The sequence below is a fragment of the Melozone crissalis genome, unplaced genomic scaffold, assembly GCF_028551555.1.
Source record: "Melozone crissalis strain CALT ecotype California unplaced genomic scaffold, PUWL_Pcris_2 ptg000111l_1, whole genome shotgun sequence".
Lineage (NCBI taxonomy): Eukaryota > Metazoa > Chordata > Aves > Passeriformes > Passerellidae > Melozone > Melozone crissalis.
This window is the reverse complement of record NW_026535888.1, coordinates 8,618,274-8,642,163: the sequence shown is the minus strand read 5'-3', so window position 1 is coordinate 8,642,163 and position 23,890 is coordinate 8,618,274. Positions and strand designations below refer to the sequence as shown.

The 23,890-nt window shown below is 48.9% G+C and overlaps 2 protein-coding genes across 3 annotated transcripts in view; both read left to right on the top strand.

The window, feature by feature from the left end:
- The first annotated feature begins 4,792 nt into the window (after positions 1 to 4,792).
- On the top strand, positions 4,793 to 9,526 carry PTAFR (platelet activating factor receptor). Its single transcript, XM_054292588.1, has 2 exons — positions 4,793 to 4,851; positions 7,807 to 9,526. The coding sequence occupies exon 2, from the start codon at positions 7,861 to 7,863 to the stop codon at positions 8,926 to 8,928; it is 1,068 nt and encodes a 355-aa protein (XP_054148563.1). The 5' UTR covers positions 4,793 to 4,851; positions 7,807 to 7,860; the 3' UTR covers positions 8,929 to 9,526.
- Positions 9,527 to 11,821: 2,295 nt separating this feature from the next.
- Positions 11,822 to 23,890, top strand: part of EYA3 (EYA transcriptional coactivator and phosphatase 3) — a 40,984-nt gene continuing 28,915 nt past the window's right edge. For both annotated transcript variants that reach the window (XM_054292583.1, XM_054292582.1), the window contains exons 1-2: positions 11,822 to 11,899; positions 22,585 to 22,682. In XM_054292583.1, coding sequence (XP_054148558.1) covers positions 22,650 to 22,682 — 33 coding nt within the window. In that variant the 5' untranslated portion in view covers positions 11,822 to 11,899; positions 22,585 to 22,649. The remainder of the gene's footprint in view (positions 11,900 to 22,584; positions 22,683 to 23,890) is intronic.

Below are 23,890 nucleotides of genomic sequence, written 5' to 3'. Positions count from 1 at the left end.
CATGTGGAATCTGGGCAGAGCAGGAAGGAGTGGGTCCCCCATGTCCCTGACCACCCTTCCTTCCCAGGCTGAAGGAGCACAAGGCCCAAGGGGGGTTTATAGCACTGCAGAAGGGGAACAGGAATGAGCTGCCCCTGCCTGAAGTATTTTCTGGCTGATTTCTGATTTGGGGATTCCCAGAGCAGAGCGCTGCCCTTCCTGGTACTTTGCCTGATGGATCTCCACCCGTGATGGAAGCCCTGGAACAAGTACTCCCTGTGCTGCTTGCTGACCCTGGGACCTGGAAGGAAATGAGGAGCCCAGAGGACAGATCTGCTGAGGGTGCTGGGGCCACCTCTGCACCCCAGGGAGGGCCCCTGACCTGGAGCTGCTCAGGGCTGGGCTACCCCATCTCTGGCCTGTGTGCACCAGGTGCCACAGGAGTGTGACAGCCCCTCAGCATCAGTGGAGCCTCAGCTGTGTCACGTCTGCTGCCTGCCCAAGGAAGGACCACAGGAACTGTGTCAAGCCCCAGGGTGCAGCCAGGGCATGGCTAAGCAGGTCACAAGTGCCAAGAGGGAAGTGAGTCACTCACCTGGGAGTCAGCACCACACCCTCTTTCCTGTCAGAGCCTCTTCCCAGACAGGAGCACACACACACACACACACACACGGCTCAGCCCTGCTGGTCTCTCCCCTTGCACACAGACCTGGTGGGCTGGGGTCTGTGACTGAGCTGGAGCAGGTGCTCTGTGCCCCCAAGGTAAGACTCTCCTTTCCCTTCTGCTTGCTCTCCCAGGCCTCGCTCCCCAAGCTCCACAAGCTCCTTCTGTGTCTGGGTAACTCAGGACAGGGGCTGGCTCAGCATCCCCCGTGGATCTCTGAGCTGTGGCACCTCAGACAATGCCAAGGGCTCCTGAGACATCTTCATCCTCCCAGGGTGTGGGGAGACAGTCCTTGTTCTGTGTGCCCAGCAAGCAGGGCTGGGGTGAGGAGGAGCACTGTGACAGTGAGTCGGGGATCTGCTGCTGCTGCCTTTGGGGCTTGGGATGGGAGGGGGCTGCTCTCACCAAGGTCCTATTCCACCCCTGAGTGACAACGACCCTGCCTTTGCTTGGTGAGGAGCCCTGCCTGGACCTTACTCCTGTGAGGAAGAGGAGGCAGTGCTTGGAGTCTCTCAAGGAGGGCAGGTCCCTCATCCCACTTGTGCACAGCCCCTGCCCAGCCTGGGCAGGCAGATGGAACACAGGGCAGCAGCTGTGGCAGGAGGTGTCTCACTGCAGCTGGGAGCAGCAGGATCACTGTCCCAGCTGTGGCAGGAGGTTGGGAGCAGCAGGGTCACTGTCCCAGCTGTGGCAGGAGGGGTCTCACTGAAGTTGGGAGCAGCAGGATCAGTGTCCCAGCTGTGGCAGGAGGGGTCTCACTGCAGCTGGGAGCAGCAGGGTCACTGTCCCAGCTGTGGCAGGAGGTTGGGAGCAGCAGGGTCACTGTCCCAGCTGTGGCAGGAGGGGTCTCACTGAAGTTGGGAGCAGCAGGATCAGTGTCCCAGCTGTGGCAGGAGGGGTCTCACTGCAGCTGGGAGCAGCAGGGTCACTGTCCCAGCTGTGGCAGCTCGGGCAGGACGTGGCTTTTGTCCCCAGCAGAGCTGTGACAGCCTGGGGCTGTAGCTCACACATCCTGACACGGTGGCCCATGAGCTCACCCCTCTGCCCCGTGCAGCAGGGCTGGGCTGGGGAACCACAAGGCTACCCAGCTGCCAGCAGGGACATTCTCTGCCAGTCTGGGCAATCCCTGTGGCACAGCCTTAGCTGTCAGAGGGGACCCAGGGAGTGCCCCTGCCCAGGAGTGTCCCTGGCCCATGGCTTGGTGTGTTTTCCTTTCCTGCTGAGCAAGACCAGCTCCAGGGCACATTCCTGCAGGGTTGGTAGGGAGGTGGGGACAGGCTGTGCTCAGCCTGCAACAAGCAAAAGAAAATTCTGCAGAGTGTTCAGTGAGCAGTGGGAACTCACAGACAGTACAACAGCACCAGCTGAGCGTGTGCTGCAGCTCCAAAACAATTTCATGCTTTTTCAAAGACCCATCCTGGTACTCAGGAATGTGTCCTGGGGGCTGGAACCAGCAGGGATCAAGCTCACCTGTGTGCTAGGGGCTGGTGCTGTCACGAGCTGCATGTTGGAGTTTCATCTTGTCCTTGTTTGCTGCTGTCACAGACCCATCAGCTGAAATGCTGCTCCTCCATTTGCACTCCTTGGAGAGCTCTGCTCTGCCTACGCAGTGTAGCTTGCTCTTGGGAAGAAATCTCTGGATATTTGCTTACAAAACCAAGAGTTTCTGATCCCTCTGAAATGTACATGTGGTTATCCAAAGTGAGTTATTGCTACCAGGCTGCATCTAAGAAGGAAACGACCTCAAGGGCATGTGCCAGAGGCAGGTGGGGCTCACAGGAGGCACTGGGCATCTGCCATGGCAGCATGAACGCTGCTGGGTGCCAGGCCCAGGGGGAACAGCCACTGCTCACTGCTCAGCCTGTGTGGGGTTTTCCCCAGAGAGTGGAATTTGGAACAGCTGCTCTGGGATCCAGCACGTACAACAACCTGAAGGACGATCACTGCTCCTTAGCAGCATCTATGGGAATCAGAGGAAGAGAAGTTTATTTGGTTTTTATTAGGTTGCAAGTTGGCTTGATGAAAGTAAAGGCATTCTCAAGATGGGTTTTTTTCTCTACACTTGCATAGCTGTCAGAGCTGTCAGCTGGTGTGTGCATTCCCTGGACAGGAAGAACAGGAAATATTGTCAAGCACAGGGCAGCCAGAGTGCCAGGAGTGCTGAACGAGCCCAGCCCCCACTGGCAAAATGCATCTTAATATTGGAGTGCTCAGCAATTGGCAGCAGGGCCAGGAGAGCAGGGAAAGAGGGTCCCAGGTGGGAAGGGAGTCAAAGGGAGGAGCTGGCTGTGGGCACTGTATGGGGGCAAAGGGATCTGCTGATTTAGAATGGCCATGGATGAGCAGAGGAAGGATGGAGACTTTTGAAGGTTCCTCCCCAGCCCAAAACCCCCCGGGCTTTCATTTCCTCTAAGAGCTGGGTTGTGGCAGGACAGTGAACCAAGATTTGTCAAGTGTTGCTACATCCCCTGCAAACATTCCCCTTGGCCCTGACATTGCTGCTCTCCCCAGAGACTTGGACTGGCTGTCAGCCAACCTCTGTGGTTTTGTTTGGTTTTAAGTTTAAACCCCCAGGAGCAGCCTAAAGGGCAGAGCTGGGGCTCTGTCTCATCCCTCAAGGGTCAGATTCCTTCATCCTTACAGCAGCTGATGGAAGGGGAAAGGAGGGAGGAGGTCTGGTGGCAGAGGGAAGGAGATGGCTGCAGCTTCCATCCCAGCACAGCTCTGGGGCATCACTGCAGAGCCTCAGCTCACCCTCATGTGCCCTGACAGACAGAGCTTGGCTGTCCCTTGCTCCACATGCCAGCCCCTCGTGCAGCCCACCCTGCCGAGGCTTCCATCCCGTGTGCTGCAGGTGCTCTGGGGCTCCCTCACATTGCAGGGGTTCCTCTCTGCCCAGGGAGCTTCCAAATGCCTTGGCCACCCTGTGCTGTGGTGGCAATTGTGGTGCCCATGGACTTCTGGTTGGCTTGGAGCTCCCCCTGAGAGGGGTTCAGAGCAGCAGGACATGGAATTGTCCTGCAGTTTGCAGAGCCCTTGCACAAACCCTGAGAGGGGCTCAGAGCAGCAGGACATGGAATTGTCCTGCAGTTTGCAGAGCCCTTGCACAAACCCTGAGAGGGACTCAGAGCAGCAGGACATGGAATTGTCCTGAAGTTTGCAGAGCCCTTGCACAAACCCTGAGAGGGGCTCAGAGCAGCAGGACATGGAATTGTCCTGCAGTTTGCAGAGCCCTTGCACAAACCCTGAGAGGGACTCAGAGCAGCAGGACATGGAATTGTCCTGCAGTTTGCAGAGCCCTTGCACATCTCCAGCCTGGCTGGAGCTCCCTGGGGATCCTGGGCCCTGCCTGGCACCTGGGTGCACACCTTCAGAGCTTTGCTCACCACTGGTGTCTCTGAGCACCCCACCATCAGCATTGCCATGCTGAGTGAGCTTCAGGCTGCCTCAAGCAACAGTGGCCATAATTTGATGGTGGATGGGAGAGGTAACAATCTGCCCTGCTCTGGTGTCTCTGTCTGCTGAATATCCCCGAAGTAAAGGGAGACTTGGGATGGTGGAACTCCTGAATTAGTTCCAACACAAGTGTGAAGGAGAGGGCTAGGAAATGAACCTTTCCATATGTCCATATATGAACCTGTCCATATGTCCATATATGAACATATGTTCATATGTCCAAATGAATCTGTCCAGGAGATTCCTGTCCCTTTCTTGTCCCTTTCTTGTCCCTTCCCTTATTTAGTGGAAGCCCTTCTGTCAGTCATCTGTTTGGGAGAAATATGCTCAAAAAGTTGAGCCTCTAACTGGGCTCAAATCCAACTGGGGACACAGAGTGGATTCCTATTCTGCCTTTAGAGGAAAATCCCAATTTTGCCCTCTTTCAGGATCATCAGAAGCACAGATACTCTGAGGAAAAAGCCTTAAGGACTCTCCAGACTTTTGCTGCACCTAATTGCCTTTCCTCTACAGCCTATTTTATTTCTCATTTCCTTGGTGATGTCAACATTTCCTCTCCTCTAGTGACTCTGCAGTCATGCTACAGTTGCTCCCATTCTGGTGCCCTGCTCTAAAGAGCTGCCAGGGCAGAGACTGTCCAGCCCCAGGGCAGGGAAAATAACATCTGGGAGACATCCAAGCATCCTCAGTGAAACCCTCACTGCTGCTAAGGCTGAAGATGGACGTGTTGTGCTGAATTTTTTTCAACTCTGGTAAGCAGAAAATACTTTATTAGTATTATTCATGCTTATTAATAATATATTAGTATTATTCCTCTTGGAATCTATTATTGCTGATGGCAAAGCTTGCTTGCATCTATAAGCCAGTAAATCCTGCCTGGGAGGGCACAGCCCATGGCAGGGTCTGCAGACCAGGAGCAGGATCAGCAGGTGCCCTGACCCTGCTGCTTAATTCCACCCTCAGCCCTGCATCCAGTGCAGCTGATGGTGCAAACCAGCTGGAATTGCTGGCTGGGGGACTGAGGACAAGGCACTGCCTCGGGCTGGAGGTCTCAGGGGGTTTGGCCAGGCAGCACAGGCTGCAGCAGCAGGGAGCAGCACCCACAGCCCCCAGAGCCTGCCCTGCTCGCCTCTCCTAGCACAGCAGCACGAACAGGCTCCAGAGAAAGGGGAACTGCCCCAGCAGGACAGGCTGAGAGCCCCCACAGAGCACTCCAGGGCTCAGGGCAGCCACAAATGTCCAGAGACATCAGCCTGGCTTCCTCAGGCTGAGGAGGGAATTGGGCTTTGGGTAAATTCCCTGGGGAATGGGGCTGTGCCCCCTCTGGCTGTGCTCTGTACAAGATCTCACTTGGCTCATGAGAAGGACAGGACACCTCTCCTGGGATTCCCTGCAGGACCCTGGCTCTGGCACAGCACAGCCTCTAATGCAAAGATAGCTGAGCTCTGGTGGTGCTGGGGCCAGGAGAAGGCACTGCCATCTCCCACAGACCACCTTTGCCAGAGATTGCAGAGACTGGAAGCAGTCACAGAGCTGGTTCTCACACTCACTCATTTCAGAGCACAGCCCTCCCTGTGGCTCAAGCTTCTGTGCACAACCCTGCTGTGGAGGGGACATGCATGTTCACTCTCCCTTCCACCCCATCTGCTAAATCTGGCAGCTGCTGTGCAGTCTGCAGACAGTGAAGTTCACCAGAGCTCCTGGGCAAGGTTTGGTGGCCACCATGCCATTGTGCAGAGCCAGAAATGGAGGTGTGGGTGGACAGTGCCCTGGGGAGCTGTCTGAAGGGACTTTGTGAACAGCAGCTGTGCCCATGTATTAATGTAAGCACTTCTCCTCATGAATCCTGCTAGAGAGATGCATTACCTGGTTTTTTTCCCCTCCACTCTTGGTATACTCAGGTCTGGTGCCACAGAAATAGATCACCTTTCATTGCAAAGATTCCAGCCCTAAGCATCAGAACTATTTGGTGGTGTTGCAGATGCAGTGTGAATTTATGGCACATATTTGAAAAAGAAAAGAAAAAAAAGAGTTCTCTAATGGCCTTAAGTAATTAGGACTTCTAAGGTTTTTATTCCTTATTCCAGTATCAGACTAGTGTATCAAACATTACACTCCCTGGGACAAAGCCCACCTGAATAATCTACTGCTCTTTGGAGCTCAGGGGGCTCTCAGAAGGGTGGCAGAGATCAAGGTGAATGAGGAGAAATGCACATGTCACCTGGGGCCAGCTCCCAGCTCTGCCAGCTCTGTGTCCATCCTGCTCAGACTGAGCTTAAGAACACTTGGAACTCAGCAATGCCCACAATGCAGCTGCCTGGGAAGGTCCAAATCTCGAAATTGTTGTGTCCTTAGGCGACCTGGCAGGGGTGAGGAAGGACAGCACCCTCAGGAAGATGAGTGCTGCCTTCCTCTCCTAAGGGCTGGAGAGCAGCACTGAGGTTGCAATTCTGCAGAAAAAGGGAGAGCAAACTCCAGCTCCAGCTGACTTCCTCATTTGCAGAGGAAAATTGCAAACGTGTGAATGTGCAAATGAGGAACAACAGCCCAAGGACACCCGGGGGGGACCCAGCCCACAGAGGGTGGGATGGGGGTTCCTGGCACTGCCTGCTGCTGGGGAGGATCCAGAATATTTTGAGGCAGGAGGGCACCTGCTCAGGAGCAGCAGGTGAGGAAAGTGATCCTGCTCCTCTACTCAGCACATCTGGAGTGCAGTGGCCACTTCTGGGCTCCTCAGTCTATGATTAAAGCCCCCAAGGAAGCCATGGAGCTCCTGGAGCGGGTCCAGTGGAGGCTGCAGAGATGATGAAGGGACTGGAGCATCTCTCTGGTGAGGAAAGGCTGAGGGTGCTGGGGCTGTGGAGAAGAGATGTCTGAGAGGGGCCCTCATCCCTGTCTGTCTGTGTCTGCAGGGAGGGTCAGGGGGACAGGGCCAGACTCTTCAGTGGTGCCCAGCAGCAGGACATGGTGGTGCCCATACCAGGCATAAACTGAAAGTCCCAACTGAATATGAGGAAAACTTCTTATCTGTGAGGGTAACAAAGCCCTGGAACAGGCTGCCCACAGAAGCTGTGGGTTCTCCTTCCCTGCAGTTATTCAGACCCTGCCTGGGTGCCCTCCTCCACGATCTGCTCCGGGTAAATGTGCGTCAGCAGGGGCTGGTCAGGTGATCTCCCAAGGCCTTTTCCAACCCCAACTCTTCTGGGGTTCTGGGAGAGGTTTGTATCACGTACTGTTTCACATCCGGAATCCTTTAAAAACAAGTGTAAAGAAGATAAAAAGTATCAGGAACTGTGGTGAGAAGTGGTGGCATGGGGGAGGTGGCAGAGGAAGAAAGAAGAACCACAAGCAGGGAGAGGATTAGTCACAGAAAACACGCCTGATTCTAGTAAAAGATTAAGAAGCTTGAGACAGGGAAGTGTAACAGATTACTTTTATCTAAGAACTTTCATGCAGAAAAGTATTTTAAGATTAGAGATGAGTAATCTGAGATCTCACTGCAGCAAACAATGCTGGATGAAGACACAGAGGTTTGTATGCTGTGGAAATGGGATCAAAGAGAAGACCAAGGGGACAGGGCAGGTGTCTGGCTTGAACCAAGGCATCAGCAGAACTCCTATGGTCATAGACAACTGATAAAGAAAGGTGGGGTTTGGTTTAGCAATGGTGCCAAAACAATCATCTTGATTTCTGCTGTCTGTTTTTAGGTAAGAAGCAAACTGTGTCAGGAAACTGAGCTTCAGACGTGGCCACTCAACACCATGATGTCTGGGAAAGGCAAAGGAGATGCAGAAGGCAGTGCTGATTTCTACATTTCATGCCACATAGACTCTGAGTTCCGCTACAGCCTCTTCACTGTTTTCTACAGCATTATTTTCATTCTAGGCTTTGTTGCCAACTGCTACGTTCTCTGGATTTTCAGCCGTATTTACCCCACCAAGAAACTCAATGAAATCAAGATTTTCATGGTGAACCTGACAGTAGCTGACTTGCTTTTCTTAATTACAATGCCAATGTGGATTGTTTACTACCACAACCATGGAGACTGGATCATGCCTGAGTTCCTCTGTAACGTGGCTGGCTGGTTTTTTTTTGTTAATACCTACACTTCTGTTGCCTTTCTGATGGTCATCACATACAACCGTTACCAAGCTGTGACTAATCCTATCAAAGCTGCTCAGCTGACCACCCAGAGAAGAGGGATCTACTTATCAGCAGCTATCTGGATCATAATAGTGGGCAGCTCTTTGTATTATCTTTTTGACAAAAATACCATTCCAGAGGAGGTGGACTCCAGGAATTTCACGCGGTGCTTTGAGCGCTACGACACCACGGGTGGTGTTTCAGCTGTTCTTGCCATTCATGTCATCATCTGCATCCTCTTCTACATCATTTTCCTTTTAATACTAGGTTGGAACATTGTCATCATCAGGACCCTGTTCTCCAAGTCAGTGCACCCACGGAAGAGCGCCCACGTCAAGCAGAGGGCCCTGTGGATGGTGTGCACGGTGCTGGCCGTGTTCATCATCAGCTTCGTGCCCCACCACATCGTGCACCTGCCCTGGACCCTGACTGTCCTGGAGCAGTGGCAGAAGGAGAACTGCCAGCTGCGCCAGCAGCTCAACGATGCTCACCAGGTGACTTTGTGCCTCTTGAGCACCAACTGTGTGCTGGACCCGATCATCTACTGCTTCCTCACCAAGAAGTTCCAGAAGCACGTTTCAGAAAACCTGAAAAGCATGAGAGGGAGCCGCAAATGCTCCAGGCAAACGACTGATACAATCATTGAGGGCACCGTTCACCAAGAGGATGGCATCAGGATCTGCTAGGGCCACTCGGTGTTTTCTGATTGCACATGGAGAGGTGGGGATTATTCACTCATCTTTTCTCAAGAAGAACTACCAAGGGACACAACAGAGGACCAGGATTTTACATTTTCTTTTTCCCATTAGACAGAAGAATGGATGCTCATTTCTTCTGTCATATGCAAAGGGCAGAACTGGAACCTGCAGTAATCTGGCAGCAAAGCTCCTTGTGTCCAGGCTGCTGTTCTCATGGGTACTGAGAACAGCTCAGATGACTGCTTTAACATGATAAAAATGTGTCACTGAGCCTCTGCAGTGAGCAGTTAGAAGCTGAGTGTACCAAAATTACCCATTGTGTCAGTCCAGACAGCAGCAACCTGCTCCTCTGCCTGCCCAGCTCTTGCAGAGGATCCAGTATCAGAGCTGTCAGGGACTTCTAAAAGACCTGGAAGAACAGATGGAGCTCTGAGTGCCATCAGGTGGCTCTTCTAAGCAGCTTACATGGTCTGGTGAAGAGAGTCTGAGCTAATGAAGCTCTTGGGTGGCTGTAAGGGACATAGTCCATGGAATTCCTCAAGTCCTGTCAGAGATCTGCACCTCTGATCCTTTCATTCCTTCTTAGCAGCTCACATGATCTGCTGGGATCCAAACAGATGTCTGTTATGAATCTTTACTTGCAAATCTTGGGTCAGTAAAGTAGGGAAGGAAAGGAAGAGAAATTGGCAGTCCCTCAGCACATCTCCACCTCCCCCCTCCCTCCACCAGATCAGCATTACTGCCAAAGGACACTATGGTCTGCCCTGGCTTCCTGTGTGAAAGCAGAACTGGCCAGCCAGTGGCCTGTGCACTCAGTTCAGTAATTTCTGACTGACTGCAGACACACAGTCTTGCTCAGGAGGCTCCAGATAACAGAGGGCTACTGTCAGCATTGGCATTAAGATAAGGAAAAAAAAAAAGCCTTGAAATGCTTCTGTATCTTTGTACTTATTTATTTAATTTAGGATTAGAGCCATTACATTATTTTTTTCCTCCATCCTGTTGAAGCTGACTAGTTCTTGATCTACAGCAAGTGAAGTGTTAGGTCAGGACACTTGACAGAGAAATAATTCACACACTCCACGCCCAGGGCAAAGTGGTTTTCCATGGGTGCTGAGTTCTGTTACCAGTCATGAGACACTTGGGGTTCCTTTTCTAACCCAAATTGCTCAATCTGGCACAGGAAATTGGGCAGGGAAGGGAACTTACTTGTTTTCACAACAGTTGTTGGTTCCCTAAATGTCCTGGTCTGTTGATGACAGGAGCAGTGTCTCTGACCTGTGACACCAATTGTTCATGTGCAGGACAGCAGCCCTCCCATACCTGCCTAAGAACAGGAGAGATAAACTCAAACCTTTCCAAAGACAGGACCAGTATTTGTACTGCTTTGCCAGCAGAGATGCAGGTCCTTCAGATGTATCCTCTGGAGCTCCTCAGGCAGCTTTTGTCCTTCTTTGTTCCAGTAAGGAAAAGAATTAAAATGTTTATTTTTCTAAGGCCATTGCCAGGGCCAGCCCTGCACTCCAGGCCCAGTGCCAGAGTCTGATCACAATAAGAGTGCATCTCCCTCCTAGTCCTGGGCTCTGCTCCAGTAATAGCCACCCAAAATAAACATTTGCCAGTACCTCAGACACCTTCGAAGATGCACTCTGAATCTGCAGAGCCACAGCACACAGCAAGGGAGCAATTTCTGTAATTTGAAAATGAGAATCTGCCTCTGTTTCTGCACTGTTCTGTGAGCACATTCTGGATGAGGAGCTCTCACAGCTGGCAGAGGGGAGGACCTGCCTTCCCTCTTGGCTCCCAGCAATAGTGGAGCTCTCATTTCACAGACCCTAAAGCCCTGATGAATGGAGCTTGGCAACTCTTGGAGGAAATGGAAAATATTTTTACATGGAAAGCTGGCATGATCTTCCACTGGTTCTTGGAAAGCTTGTGGGAGTTTACAGTTCAGCTCTTTACCATGGGTACGTAACAGGCTTTATTCCACAGCAAGCACTGTGGGCTCAGGGAACAAACATAAACTTACATCTGAGGAAAAGGATAAGCAGAGAGAAAAGCCCCAGGGCCACTTCAGGAAATGTTATGCTAATTATTCCGTAAAAATGCATTTCAAAAATACAGGCTAAGCTGCTACTTCTGTTCCTGGAAATACTTTCTTGTTCTTACTGCAATGTTGCATTACTCTGCTTTACCTTGCAATGAAATGGATCCTCAAAAGATCTTTTAAATAAAGTTCGTTCCCCAGGTGTTTTGCCCTTTAACTTTTCCCACTTTCTCATCTTTCTGTAACGCTGCGGGGAGGAGGGAGAGAATCGGGAATACAGCCGAGTCCGGCAGCCAGGAGGGCTGGGGGATTAAGATATGGGTTTATTTCTCGTTACCCTGCTCTGATTTATCTCGCAATAAATTAAACTGATTCCCTCAGCCAGGCCATGTCTGCCGTACAGGTGCTGGGTGAGAGATCTCCTGCCCGGCGGGCTGGGGGTTTAAGATGTGGGTTTATTTCTCGTTACTCTACTCTGATTTATCTCGCAATAAATTAAACGGATTCCCTCAGCCGGGCCATGTCTGCCGTAGCGGTACTGGGTGAGAGATCCCTCCTACCCTGCTCTCGCCCCCAGAGCCTTTCGTTGTGTTTGCTCTGCCCTGCCCCACTGAGGGCAATGATGGAGCGGCTTTGGTGGCACCCGGCCGGGCTCCCCTCTATTTAAATACACTTGGGACAGTGCGTGAGGGTGACTTCACAAAAAATAGTTTCCGTTTTCTCCAAGAGTGAGGCCGCCACAGCGCCCAGACCCACGCGGGCCCGGCCCCCTCACGGCGGCGGCCCCGCCCCGGCGGGCGGGCAGTGACGCCACTGCCGGCGCCGCGCTCTGTTCCGGCGGCGGGCGGGGAGCGCGGGCGCCGCTGCCATGTCCGCTGCGGGCCCCGGGCCCGGCTCCGGAGCCGCCTCTCGGTAAGAACCTGCTCGGGCCCTGCGCACGGAGCTCCCGCTGCTGTTCGCGGGCTCGGGCTGGTACCGGCGGGCCGGCGCTGCGGGGCCGCGGGCGGCGAGGCCGACGCGTGTGCTCAGCGTGCGCTCCTGCCCCTGCTCCGCCGGAGCGCGGGCCCGAGCGGCCGCGGCAGCACCGGCGGCGCGGGGCTGGACCCTGTCCGGGGCTGGACCTGCTCCGGGGCTGGACCTTGCCTGGCCACACCCGAGCCCGGCGGGGCGTGCCCGGCTGTCCCGGCTCCTTCGCCGCTGCTGGTGCGCGGAAGGGCCGGGAGAAAGGCAGGAGGGGCAGGGGGCACTGCCCGGCTCCCTGGGCTCGCCCAGGCACTGAGAGCGGACTGAGGGACCCAGAGCCGGCCCCAGCGCTGCCCGGCTCCCTGGGCTCGCCCAGGCACTGAGAGCGGACTGAGGGACCCAGAGCCGGCCCTGGGGCACTGCCCGGCTCCCTGGGCTCGCCCAGGCACTCAGGAGCGGACAGGGGAGCCAGAGCCGGCCCCGGGGCTCGGCCAGGCACTGAGAGCGGCCTGAGGGTCCAGAGCCGGCCCCAGCGCTGCCCGGGGCTCCGGAGATGGCCACAGGAGGGACCGCAGCTCCCGGTACCGGGCACGGGCTGTGCCGGCTTCCCCAGGGCCGGTTCAGCACACCTGCATCGCTCCTGGATGGGTTTAATGCTTATGCTGGAGCCTGTACACTCTAATAGGATGTTTGGGCTGGGTTTAGGCTTCACAAGCGAGGTTGGATCCAGGTGGGCTCTGCTGGATGTTCCTGGTTCTGGGAATGCTGTGCGGAGGTGTTGGAGCTTTATGTACAGCCAGGTCCAGCACAGAATGCCTTGTTAGTTTGGTTGCTGTGCTGTCTGGTGTGGCTGAATGGTTTCCAGACTAGAGCTAGTCCTTGATGGAGCATCACTGAGCCCTTCTGATAGAGCATCAAACAAAGAGTCGTGGTGGAGTTTGCTTTCAGAATGGAGCTGGCTCTGTGATGCACCTAATCTGTAGTGCAGTAACCTCCAACTAGTAATCAACAGGCAACATACTGATGAAGATAATGATAATCACGAAAATCTTATCTGCCACTTGTTTGGTTTCCTTCAGTTTTGTCTGTTGTGCATTACCTTAAACTCTGGAAGCTGATTAAGGGATGTTTGATTAAGAATCACAATTCATGTGCCTGAATGGCAGTGGTTTCATAATAAGTTACTTTTAAAAATACATGAACTTAGTGGTTTTCTCAGCCTGCAAACCTACAGGCTGGTTGGGCTGAACCTACTGTGTTGTGAGGGATTTTCCTTGTCACCTCATGGTGCAATCCCTCTTACCTGTGGGGTTCTCCATCCAGCTTTTGCCACACAAGCACTGATCTGCTGGTGCATTCTCCCTGCTCTCTTTGAAACATCCTGAGCTCGAGGTCCTGCAGTTTCCAAGCTGCAATTCCTGCAGTGTTTGCCTGCAACTTTTGTCTCCCCCTCAGCTCTTCCCTCAGCAGCAGTTATGTTACCTGGGGAACTGTGTATTGTTGGGTTGTGCAGCACATCTGATTGAAAAATTGTTGCTTTTCAAATAATTTGTTTGAAAAACACTCAGGGATGTATGCAATAGCTGTAGGAATTCCCAAGTAATTAGTGACTTTGGAAGTATTTGTAACTTCTCAAAGGTTTGCCCTGGAAATCTCCAGATGTTGAATGAATTTTGAGTTGAATATGCCAGAGGACACTGTAAATGTCCTCTGACATTTTCCATGGGTTTCCATGTGCTGTATGAATGAGTTAGAGCCCTCTACAGTAGATTAATGTACCATTTCCTAGCCTCTGTGTACCAAAAGGTGGTTATAGATGGCTAAACATAAAACTAGATAAAATATTCTGAAATACTTTAATTGAACCTAAAGTCAGGTAAGTAGTGTGGGCCTGTGTGCAAGCCATGCTACACACAAGGTACTCAAGGCATAAAACAGATAATATTGGGATGTGAGTAGCTCCATGCCTGTACTCTCAGCGAGCAGAATTAGGGTTATTTTTTTCCCCTCTTGACAAGTCTCTGCTCTTTTCCCCTGAAATCTGCTCTTAGAAAACAGATACTTGATAAAACTTTTACTGGGTCTGCAAAACTCTGTGATTGGAGAAGGAGCTGCCAGGATGGAGAGGTGTGGAAACTTTTGAGCCTGAAATGGGATTATGTCAGGACTTAACAACTGGTATTTTATGTATGTTGTTGCACCAAGCAGTTTCTACAGACCACCCATCTCCATACAGCATCTTCTTACAGGAACTTGGGGGTGGTTTGTACCCCTGTGCCATGACCAGCATTATACATTGAGGAAGGTCTTTTTCATATCCTTAATTTACTTCCTTTATTTCATCCTGATTTGTCTAGAATTTTTTTTCCTCTACTTGGTTAAAGGGCTGCAAGCCAGCATCTCTCCAGCAGTTTTCCCTGGTGGCTCCTCTCCAGCAGTGGTTCTGGGATAGTTTGTGCAGATGCCATGCCTGGAGGCACTCCAGTACCTGAGGGAGTAACTTCAAATCCTTTCTTTCTTCTTGCAGCTGCCTGCAGAGCCTCAGTGAAGGTGATGTTGCAAGGGCTGGGATCTGCTCCTGATACCCCACATGATGTTTAGGAGAGTGCTGTGACACAGCAGGGCACAGCAGCCTCCTCAGGGTGACCCTGTGATTCACAGCAGGCACTGCCCTGTCTGTTCCAGGTGTCACCCATCAGGCCTTAACTGAACAAGCTAACCACAAAACAAGCCTTGTATTTAGAAAAAAAAAATACAATATTGTCATGGGGACTCTTTCCATCTCTTAAATGGACTTTTATTTGGGGTTAAGGGTATGTCTAGCCTAATTTCAGAGGTGATGGAACAGTTCAGTTCTGCAGCAGATGTGTCTCTCCTGAGTTAAGCCTTGACCAGAGCACTATTTTTCCATCCCAGGAGCTTCCTGCTGTGTCTTGAAATGTTTCTTGGTTGTGTTTGAATACTGACAGTGCTGTTTCCCTGAGTCACCAGCTGGAACTTCACATGAAGCAGGTGGCAGCTTTAAACCTTGGGTGGTGCTTCCTATCTCTACAGAATGCACTGGTATGTGTAAGTCAGTCTCATACTAGTTTGCTTGACCTCCCAGATTCTTTCTTTTTGAGCTTAGTCAGAATTTGTCTGTCCAGCCAAACTGTCCTTCCCCTGCATTTGCTCATTCTCTTGCCTCTTGGGCTGGACTGGGCTCTTGTGCTTGGGGAATCTGTCCTTGATGATCAAACATTGCCTCTTCAGGGTCCCCACAGCACTGCGCAGATCAGATCAGCCTTCTGGACAAACTGTGAGCTGGCTGTTTGTTTTATTGCTTGTCATCTTGACTTCTTCTGGGACCTTTGAGTACAGCTGAGTTCTGAAAAGTTCCTCTAACACAAGTGTAGGTGCATTTTCATGGCAGCCTCTGGTGCTAGCTGTGTGACTTTTTGAGATGTAAGAGTCAAATCTTTTATTGAAAATGGAATTTAGAACTGCCTCATGTCAATAATTCTTTTTTGTGGTTAATGTGATGCAGATTTGCTGTCTGACTGAGAGAAGTTTAAAAAGTTCAGGAAGTGTCCTGATCTATTAGGATATGTCTGAAGTGGCTTTTAGGAATTAAGGGCAGTGTGTCCTGCTGCTGGGATGTTTGTTTTTACAACCATGAAAGTCAAACAGTTTTGTTTTTTTTTGCTGTCTGGGGCTGCAGCTCTAGAAGTTTGTGACCTGTTTAATTATTTCCAGAAACACAAAAATGTATATGGGCTGTGAGATTTCACACTCCGTGTGGTCTTCAGGGGAAAATCTGTTTGGTCTCACTGCAGGTTGTATCCTGAGGAAGAGAGGAGGGAATCAATTGTTCTGTTTGGCTGATGTTTCTGTACATCTCTGTGCTTTGGTTCTGTCACTGGAAGGTAGCAGCACTTCTGTGTTCCCCTGCCCTGGGAGTGATGTGTGTTGGCTCTGTCCAGCAGGAGTTGCCACATGATTTCTGGGCTCAGTGGGAGTTGTTTTCCTTGAGGATGAAGTTGTTCTTTCCAAATCTTCCTTTTGTGAAAACAGTTCTTTTCCCCATTAAAATTTTCCCTGCTGTGTTTCAAAATCGAATTGAAAAAGCATTGCATAAGAAGTGGGAAAACAAGCATGTGGCATGGGTCAGGCAGAGGGAGCTGCACTCTCAGAGCACTGACAGCCCTTCAAGGATCTAAAAATCATGGGGAACCCCCTGTCAGTGAACAGGCATTGCTTAGGGGAAAAGTAGATTTGTATTTCCATGTTTGATTTCAGTTATTTTCTTGTTGTGGTTTTTTTTTTTTTCCTATTTTAAGGTCATGACATTTTAATCAAATAATGATTTTTTAGTCCTACATTATGAGAGCATTTGGAGGCTTGTCATGACCATCCATACCTTCAGAAATAGGGCATACAAAGTGCCCTCCTTGTAAGTTTTACAGTGTTTAATTCTGAAATTTCCTGGCTGATATAGAAGGGAAGAAGGAGCATGGAGAGAGAGCAGGAACTCACCCAGCAGCACTCATCACAAGGATTTATTTGTCTGGTTGTCACAGTATTTTGCAGATACCTGTGTGTGTTGTACCCAGGGGCACGTGGGTGTGTGTGGAGGATGAGAAAAGCCAATAGTGGAGTATCAGTGTTTGCTGTGAGCTCTGCTGCATTGTGGTAATGTCAATATGTGTCTGTTCTGCTTTTGTTTTTATTTGGGTATTCTAATTAAGCCTAAAAAAAGAAAGGGGGGTAGATCTGCCATGCTGCGCTGTGCCAAGTTCTGCTCCTCTGTCAGGAGCTGTCGTGTGGTGAGTGAAAAAAAAACATTGTGAGGAACAGCTCTGCTCCACTTGGGTGATGTTTTGGGTTGTTTTGGCTGCGTGCTCTGGTTCTGTGTGTGTAATGCACATTGTCATGAGATACCCCACCAGAAAATATGGCCACACTACAGTGTTCTGCTGCCTAATCCATGTATTTGTGTTGCTGTTCATTGAACAACTAAGGAGTGCAAATAACTGCAAAGGTGTCTTGTACAGAAAACTTGCACGAAACATTACAGCCATTGCTGTAAAAGACAATAAAATGTTTCTATAAATACATCCTACACCACTTAGATGAGTCTCTGGGGCCGTGTAGGATCCAGACAAGGGCACTGAAGGAGCTGGAAAATGCTCACTGAGCCACCTTTCATCATTTCCCGGCCTCCCTGGCTAACCAGGAAAATCCCACTTGACTGGGTGCTTGCAAGTGTGATGCCCATCTAGAAGGAGGGTCAGAAAATGGATCTGGGGACTGCAGCCTCAGTGGAGAGGAAGGCTGTAGAACAAACCATCTCCCATGGCATTGTGTGGCACATACAGGGGTTAATCCCAGTGTTTAGGAGAGGCAGATCCTGCCTGACCAACCTGATCTTCTACAAGGTGGATGTGTCTACCTGAACCTTAGTAAACCCTTTAACTCCATTTCTCCTGGAGAAAGTGGCTGCTCAGGGCTTGGGCAGGTTGGGTTTAAAACTCTTTGCTGGGTTTAAAACTTTGATATGGCTGGGCCCAGAGAGTGAGGGGGAATGGAGCTACATCCCTGTGGGGCTGGGCCCTGGTGGAGCTCCCCAGGGTTCTGAATTGGGATCCATCCTGCTTAATACATTTCTGAATGTTCTGGAAAGGGAATGGAGTGCATCCTAAGCACAACAATCCATGGAGCACTCCAGGCTGGGAGGAAAGTGGTGGGAAGGGACCTGAGGGTGCTGGTTGGCAGCTGCTGAACATGAGCCAGCATGTGGGTAGGTGGCCAGAAGTGCCAAGGGCATCCTGTGTGAAAAAAGGTGTGTCAAGGAATAGGGAAGTGATTTCCCTCTCTTCTGGGTTCAGTTTTGGGCCCCTCACTACAATACAGAAGTTGAAGGGCTGCAGCATGTTCAGAGAAGGGAGCAGAGCTGGGGAAGAGGCTGAAGCACAGCTCTGATGAGGAGCAGCTGGTGTGGCTCAGCCTGGAGAAAAGGAGGCTGGGGAGGATCTTCTTGCTCTCTCCACAACTCCCTGACTGAGGATGGAGCCAGGTGGGGTCAGGCTCTGCCCCCAGGGGACAAGGGACAGGACAAGAGAAAATGGCCTCAAGCTGTGCCTGGGAAGGTTTAGATTGGATATTTGGGAAAATTTCTTCCCTGAAAGGGATATCCAACCCTAGCACAGCTGCCCAGGGCAGAGCTGGAGTCACCATCCCTTGAGGGGTTTAAAGACAAGGCACTTGGGGACATGGGTTAGTGGTGGCCTTGGCAGTGCTGGGCATTGGTTGGACCTAATGATCTTGGAGGTCTTTTCCAAAATAAATGATCCTATGATTTTATTCCAACACTGTTTAATAGATGTAATTTCATTACCCAAATCAAAACTTTGTTCCTAGGGAAATAGTGACTGTTTTAAGGTAATATAAAACCATAGTTATTAGCTTTTTTCCTAATCAGTATAATTGCTGCATGTTTTATCACAGCATCCTGACTTTAATTATTTGCAGCTTGGGAGAACTGTTGCTTGCATGAAACTTTATATTCAAAGCCAAGGCAGATGGGCTTGAAAACCACAAGCTGAAAGTAAATAGCAGTCCATCCAGGTGCTGCTCATAGCAGGCAGCTTTCAGAAATTCTATCCAGAGCATCTAGTTTGACAAAGTCTGACCAAGCTGGGCTTTGTATTTTAGGATTTTCAACACAGGATTTAGTGCAAGAAACTGGAGATCACTTGCCAGGGCTTTTAATGGTGAATTATTGGCGTGAAGATGTGCAGAGCAGAGAGGGATTCTGCAGCCCATACCTCTGCTCTGAGGTCTTCTAGTTTGAAGTTTGGATAATGTGGCTCCTTAAATTGAGCAAACAAAATCAAATTACACACAAACCCAATTCTTATCATTTTGCATTGTTGGTGTTCCATGCCAGTTGAAATTAAACAGGGTTGCTATTTCAAACAAGTCTAGATCAAATAAAACTTGGTGTTTAATTCACATATTACAGAATAGTTTTCATCAGGTAATTAACTAAAATCATCCCATAAAGCAAAAAAGTGTGGTACTTTGCTGGTTTCCAGAAGCAGAACAATGGACTCATTTTTCTGAATGTTTCTTTCATTGCAGCAGCTCTTAATGGCTTCTTGCACACTTGCTTCCATTTTATACTGTATTTCTCATTCATAAACCCAGTGACCCACAGAAGCATTCTCACCTCCTGAACCTTTGATACCTCTGCTGTTGTGTTCACTTAGGGTTTAAAATGTTCTGTAGTAATGTGTAAAAAAAGAATAAAGCTTACCTGAAATGCAGTTAACTTGAGTTTTATATGAGTTAAAAATCTAGTTTTGAGATTTGATGTGCAAAAAAAAAAAAAAGCCAAAACAACAAAAAACCAAGAAAATCCCCCAAAAGCCTGAACAAAAAATCAGCTTTGTGTATTTTCAGTTTTTAAAAAGCATCTTTGTTGCTGGTGAGCTGCTGGCTCAGTGTGCTCCTCTGAGGCAGCTCAGGCTGAGCAGGTTCAAGGTGCTGGGTTTGATTTTTGGGAAATCCAAGCTCTGGGTGGTTCAGAGCTCTCACACTGGGTGAGGAGGTGTCCAAGAGCAGCTGGAGGAGTTTGGGGCCATGGGCCATGTACCCACCAAGGGCTGGGGGGCAGCTGGGGATGAGCTGTGCTGGAGAGGGCTCTTTGGGACATGAATGGGGCAGGAGCAGGATCCTGCTGGTGGTTTCAGCCTTGGAGCTGCCAGCAGCTTCACTCAGCCTCCATGTGCAGGGAGAGGGAGGCAGGGAGAGGTTCCTGCCATGCCATGCCCCAAGGATTTTGTGTGCCCAGCCACAGGGAGATGTGTGCCTGCTCTGTGTGAGACCCTGGTGACTGGCTGGGTGCTACAGGTGAAAAGGCTGTTGGATATTTATCGCTGCCATGTCTCTGCTTCATCAAAGTAGATGCTAAAATTATGGTTTCATTTGCTGTGGCTGAAAAGGGACATCCTGCTGCTCTGCTTGTGTGTTTTTCCTGACCCTCACCCTGCTGGCTCCCCTGGAGCAGGGCTGGGCAGGGCCAGAGCTGATCTTTGTGTCATCAGCTCAGCAGAAAGAGTCTGCTTGGGTCTCTCTGGTTCTCTTCTCTTTCTCTTCTCTCTCCTCTCCTCTCCTCTCCTCTCCTCTCCTCTCCTCTCCTCTCCTCTCCTCTCCTCTCCTCTCCTCTCCTCTTTCTTTTCCCTTGGCAGATCCTACATCCAGACTGCTGTCCAACCTCACCAGCCTCTGGAGGGCAGGGAGGAGGCAGTGGGAGGCAGGCAGGAGTGGGGTGCAGGAGGCTGGGAGAGGCAGAAGGTCAGGTGAAGCAGGAGCTCAGGAGAAGCAGGAGCTCTCCCTTTTTTTCCTCCCTGTTATTTAGCACTGTTGGGGTGTGGAAAAGCTGCTGCAGCTGGCCCTGGCAGGGGGAGGATGCCCTCAGCCCTTGCTCTCAGCTCAGCTGGGGAGCTCAGTGCCTCCATCTCCCCCTGCTTGCTCTGTGCCACCACAGCACACCTGGAGTGTGAGGTGTCACCCTCTGCCCCTACTGCTGTTTCTGCAGGTACAGGGAAGGCACAAAGCCACCCTGGGCCAAGTTCTCACTTGGAATTCTCACTTCTGTTCTCTCCTCTCACTTCAAGTTCTGCCTTCTGAACACTTTCTGTTCATTTGCTTTGGTTCAGTCATCTGCTTCCAGGTGCTACAAGATGCCCATCTTATTTGGAAAAAGTGCTTTCCTCACACATGTAAGATATTCCAGTGGGACTCTGAGAATCTTTTTGTCTTTGTAATTATTTAAATCCTTCTGAAAACCAAAATTAAAGAACTGCTCACAGCTTTTAAGCAGAGCATGGCATGGGAAGTTACTGCTGTATGGATCAGTGGAATGTAAAATGTTTTTCCATACTGAAGAGTTTAGTTTGGGATTCTTCTATGAAATTACACAGCAAAAAAGTGTTAAATAACAGAAGTGAAGGATGAAGGACAGGAATAAATTTCAAATCTTCTTGCTCTTGGCAATTGTATTTTGTACTCCTTTGTATAATCTCTGAGAACCAGAGTTTCTCTTTAGTCCTAATTTTTCTGTTATTTCTACAAAAAATAAATAAGATTTATATTTAAAATAAAACAGATTGAAACTAGCGGAGGAAAAACTGGAAGTGTGACAGTAGTGCTTTGTGTTGTGAATAGGGTCATTTCCAAAGAACCTGAATTATGGAAAACACTAATTGTGAATTCGAGTCCAGGCAATAAGGGTAAGTAGCTTTGATTAGGGGTGGCAGCCTTGCAAAATCCTCAAACCCTCAATGAAATGCAATCCTGCCACATAAAATACACCGTGGCATGTAAGACCTGCCCTGAAATGAGGGAGAAACCTTTTGTGTTTTGTGGTTGAGGTGGAATTATTGCAGGCTGCACACATCCTCGGGGCTGGCACGTGGGGCCGCGCTGCCACCGGGCTGCACGTGCTGCCAGGTCAGTAGGTCTGGCAGGAACCAGGGAGGGGACACAGCCCTGGTTTTCAGGACACCACAAAGTTGTTTTTGTGAACCAGTTCAGTCACTCTGTGTGGGGGTAACCCCGTGGTTTGGAGGTGCCTGAATACTCCGGGCAGGGTGGGTGAATAGAAGGTCCTGGAGGAAGGAGTGGTGTGTAAAAAAGCACTTTCACATTTCTGCAGAGGCAGGAATAGGTTGTACCTCAGCACAGAAAGGCTCTGGATTTAACTCCTCCAACCCACTAAGAGTTTTTCAGCGTTTTGTCTGATTTCTGCAGTCCCCTGAGGTTGTGCTGTGTGGGTGTGTGGCAGAGGAGGCAGCTCAGGGAAAGCTGCTCTGAAGAGGTTGGGGTTGGTTTAATAAAGAGGCTCCAAAATGAGCTGCAGAAAGAACAAAAACACAGCTCATACTGCTTGTACACATCAGGTGAAGCCAGGAGGACACAGGCCTTTCTCTTTTGCCCAGCAAAAATTGCAAAAGTTAATCAGGTTGTGAGAATATTATGCAAAATTTCTTTTTCATGATTTTAAGTCCCTGGAAAGCAGCAGCTTTTTGATGTATATAACATCTCTCTGCTAAGTGCTTCCAAAATAAAAATTCTTTTATAAAATTTCATCAAACTTCTCTTTTTGAAAGGTGCAACTGAAATAATGAACTTGCTTTGTGAATGTGGTGGGGAACAGCACTGTGTGTAAATGCATTTAGGTGTACAGTCTTGTCCTGATTTTTTTTTTTTTGATTGTTATATAAATGTTCTAAATAAAAACAGGTTAGATTGAATCGTGCTGTTTACTGACCTAGTAGACCAGACTTGATCATTTAAACTGTCTTTAAAATCATGGTGCACGTGTCTGATTAGTGTGTGAGCTTCTGCAGTCAACGTGGTCCGAGCAAATGATGTAGAAATGTACCCATGTGCATGAAAAATCTCTATCTTCAAAGCTTAAAGCTAAATCCCTTGTTTATGAAATCTTTCCATATATGAATTTTGTATTTTATTTGGGAGATGGCCCCACGAGTTTTAGGGGAGGAGTACATAACAATTAATATTCTCTGATAGCCTACATGATAAGCCCCCAAAAAGTACATAAAGCCATGAACACCTTTTCTCAACAGGGCTTGAAGACTGCTGAGGAACACACAGTTTGAATCATTTGAGCATTAAAATAATAGTAATACCCATGGAAGAGCCACAAGACTTACCCGAGCAACCAGTAAGTATATTTTAAAAAGGCTGAAAATGAAAATCTAAAACAAATTACTGATCTCACAATTTTGGTATACAGTTATTTTAGCTAATATTGGAAAAGAAGGTTTATACTTAGTGTATTTGTCCAGAGGACAAAAAGCATTTTGTTGTTCATAAAATGTGCTGTACATTTAATTTACTATAATTGTACAGGCAGTAGTAAGAAAGGAGCAGTTATAAGTTCTTGAACTTTATGATGTTTCTATGCAAAAAGATTACTCAGAAAACCAGACTTACCTCAAGCCTGTTGTAGAGAAAATAAAATTCACTATTTTAGGGACAAATTCAGCATGCTGGGTATTAGAGTGTGTAGTGTTTAATTCTTTTTGTGTTTGAGATCTTGAAAAGATCCTGTGATTCATTGTTTCCACAAGTGGAAGGCATTTTTAAATGACTGATGTAGCAGTAGGTTGGGGAGCATGTCTGAAGGTTAAAGTTGCTACATGTATGTGAAATATTTACAATAGTGTTTGCATTATCAATAACTGATATTAACACAGCATGGAAGTGTTGGTAGAGAATTATCAATACATATGAGATTAATTAAATTGTGTATCTAAAACATAATAGCATAGGAATTAAACAGAAATGTTTGTATTAATGTTCTGTTCCCAAAATAAACCTGGCACAAACTCAACAAGAAATTGCCAAGTTGCAATGGGAGGGATGCTTGTAATCTTGGACACCTTGTCAAATGCACACAGAAACAGAATAATGTGCTTGAGGGCACTTTGTGTTTAATTGAAAAGATTTTGATGCCTTTTTAATGTGAGAGTTTAATATTCTTCAGTTAAACTAGTTAGAAAATACATTGTAATGTCATTTATGCAATTTTATGACTTAGGAACAAAATCAAATGAAATGGAAATGTAAAATTATTCAGAACCTGGCTTGCCACAAGCTGCAGATGATGGGCTTGAGTAATATCCACAAAATGTGAAACTAAGCAGCAAAACCATATAGTTTATACTCCAGCTATTTAAAGATGAATTGCCTGTATTATAAAAGGAAATCTCTCTAAATACATCCTAATATAATGAAAAGTCTTTATCCTTTAGGGCATGAGAGATAGGGTACAGCTAATTTTCAGTGGTGTGTCCTTTAAGCAGATTCTGCTGTAATATTCAGCTAAAGATTTTCTTGGTAATTTCTTTTAAGAATACCAGTGATACC

Bases quoted from the DNA above. Each gene is read 5' to 3' on its own strand.
- PTAFR (XM_054292588.1), top strand. From the start codon at position 7,861: ATGATGTCTGGGAAAGGCAAAGGAGATGCAGAAGGCAGTGCTGATTTC.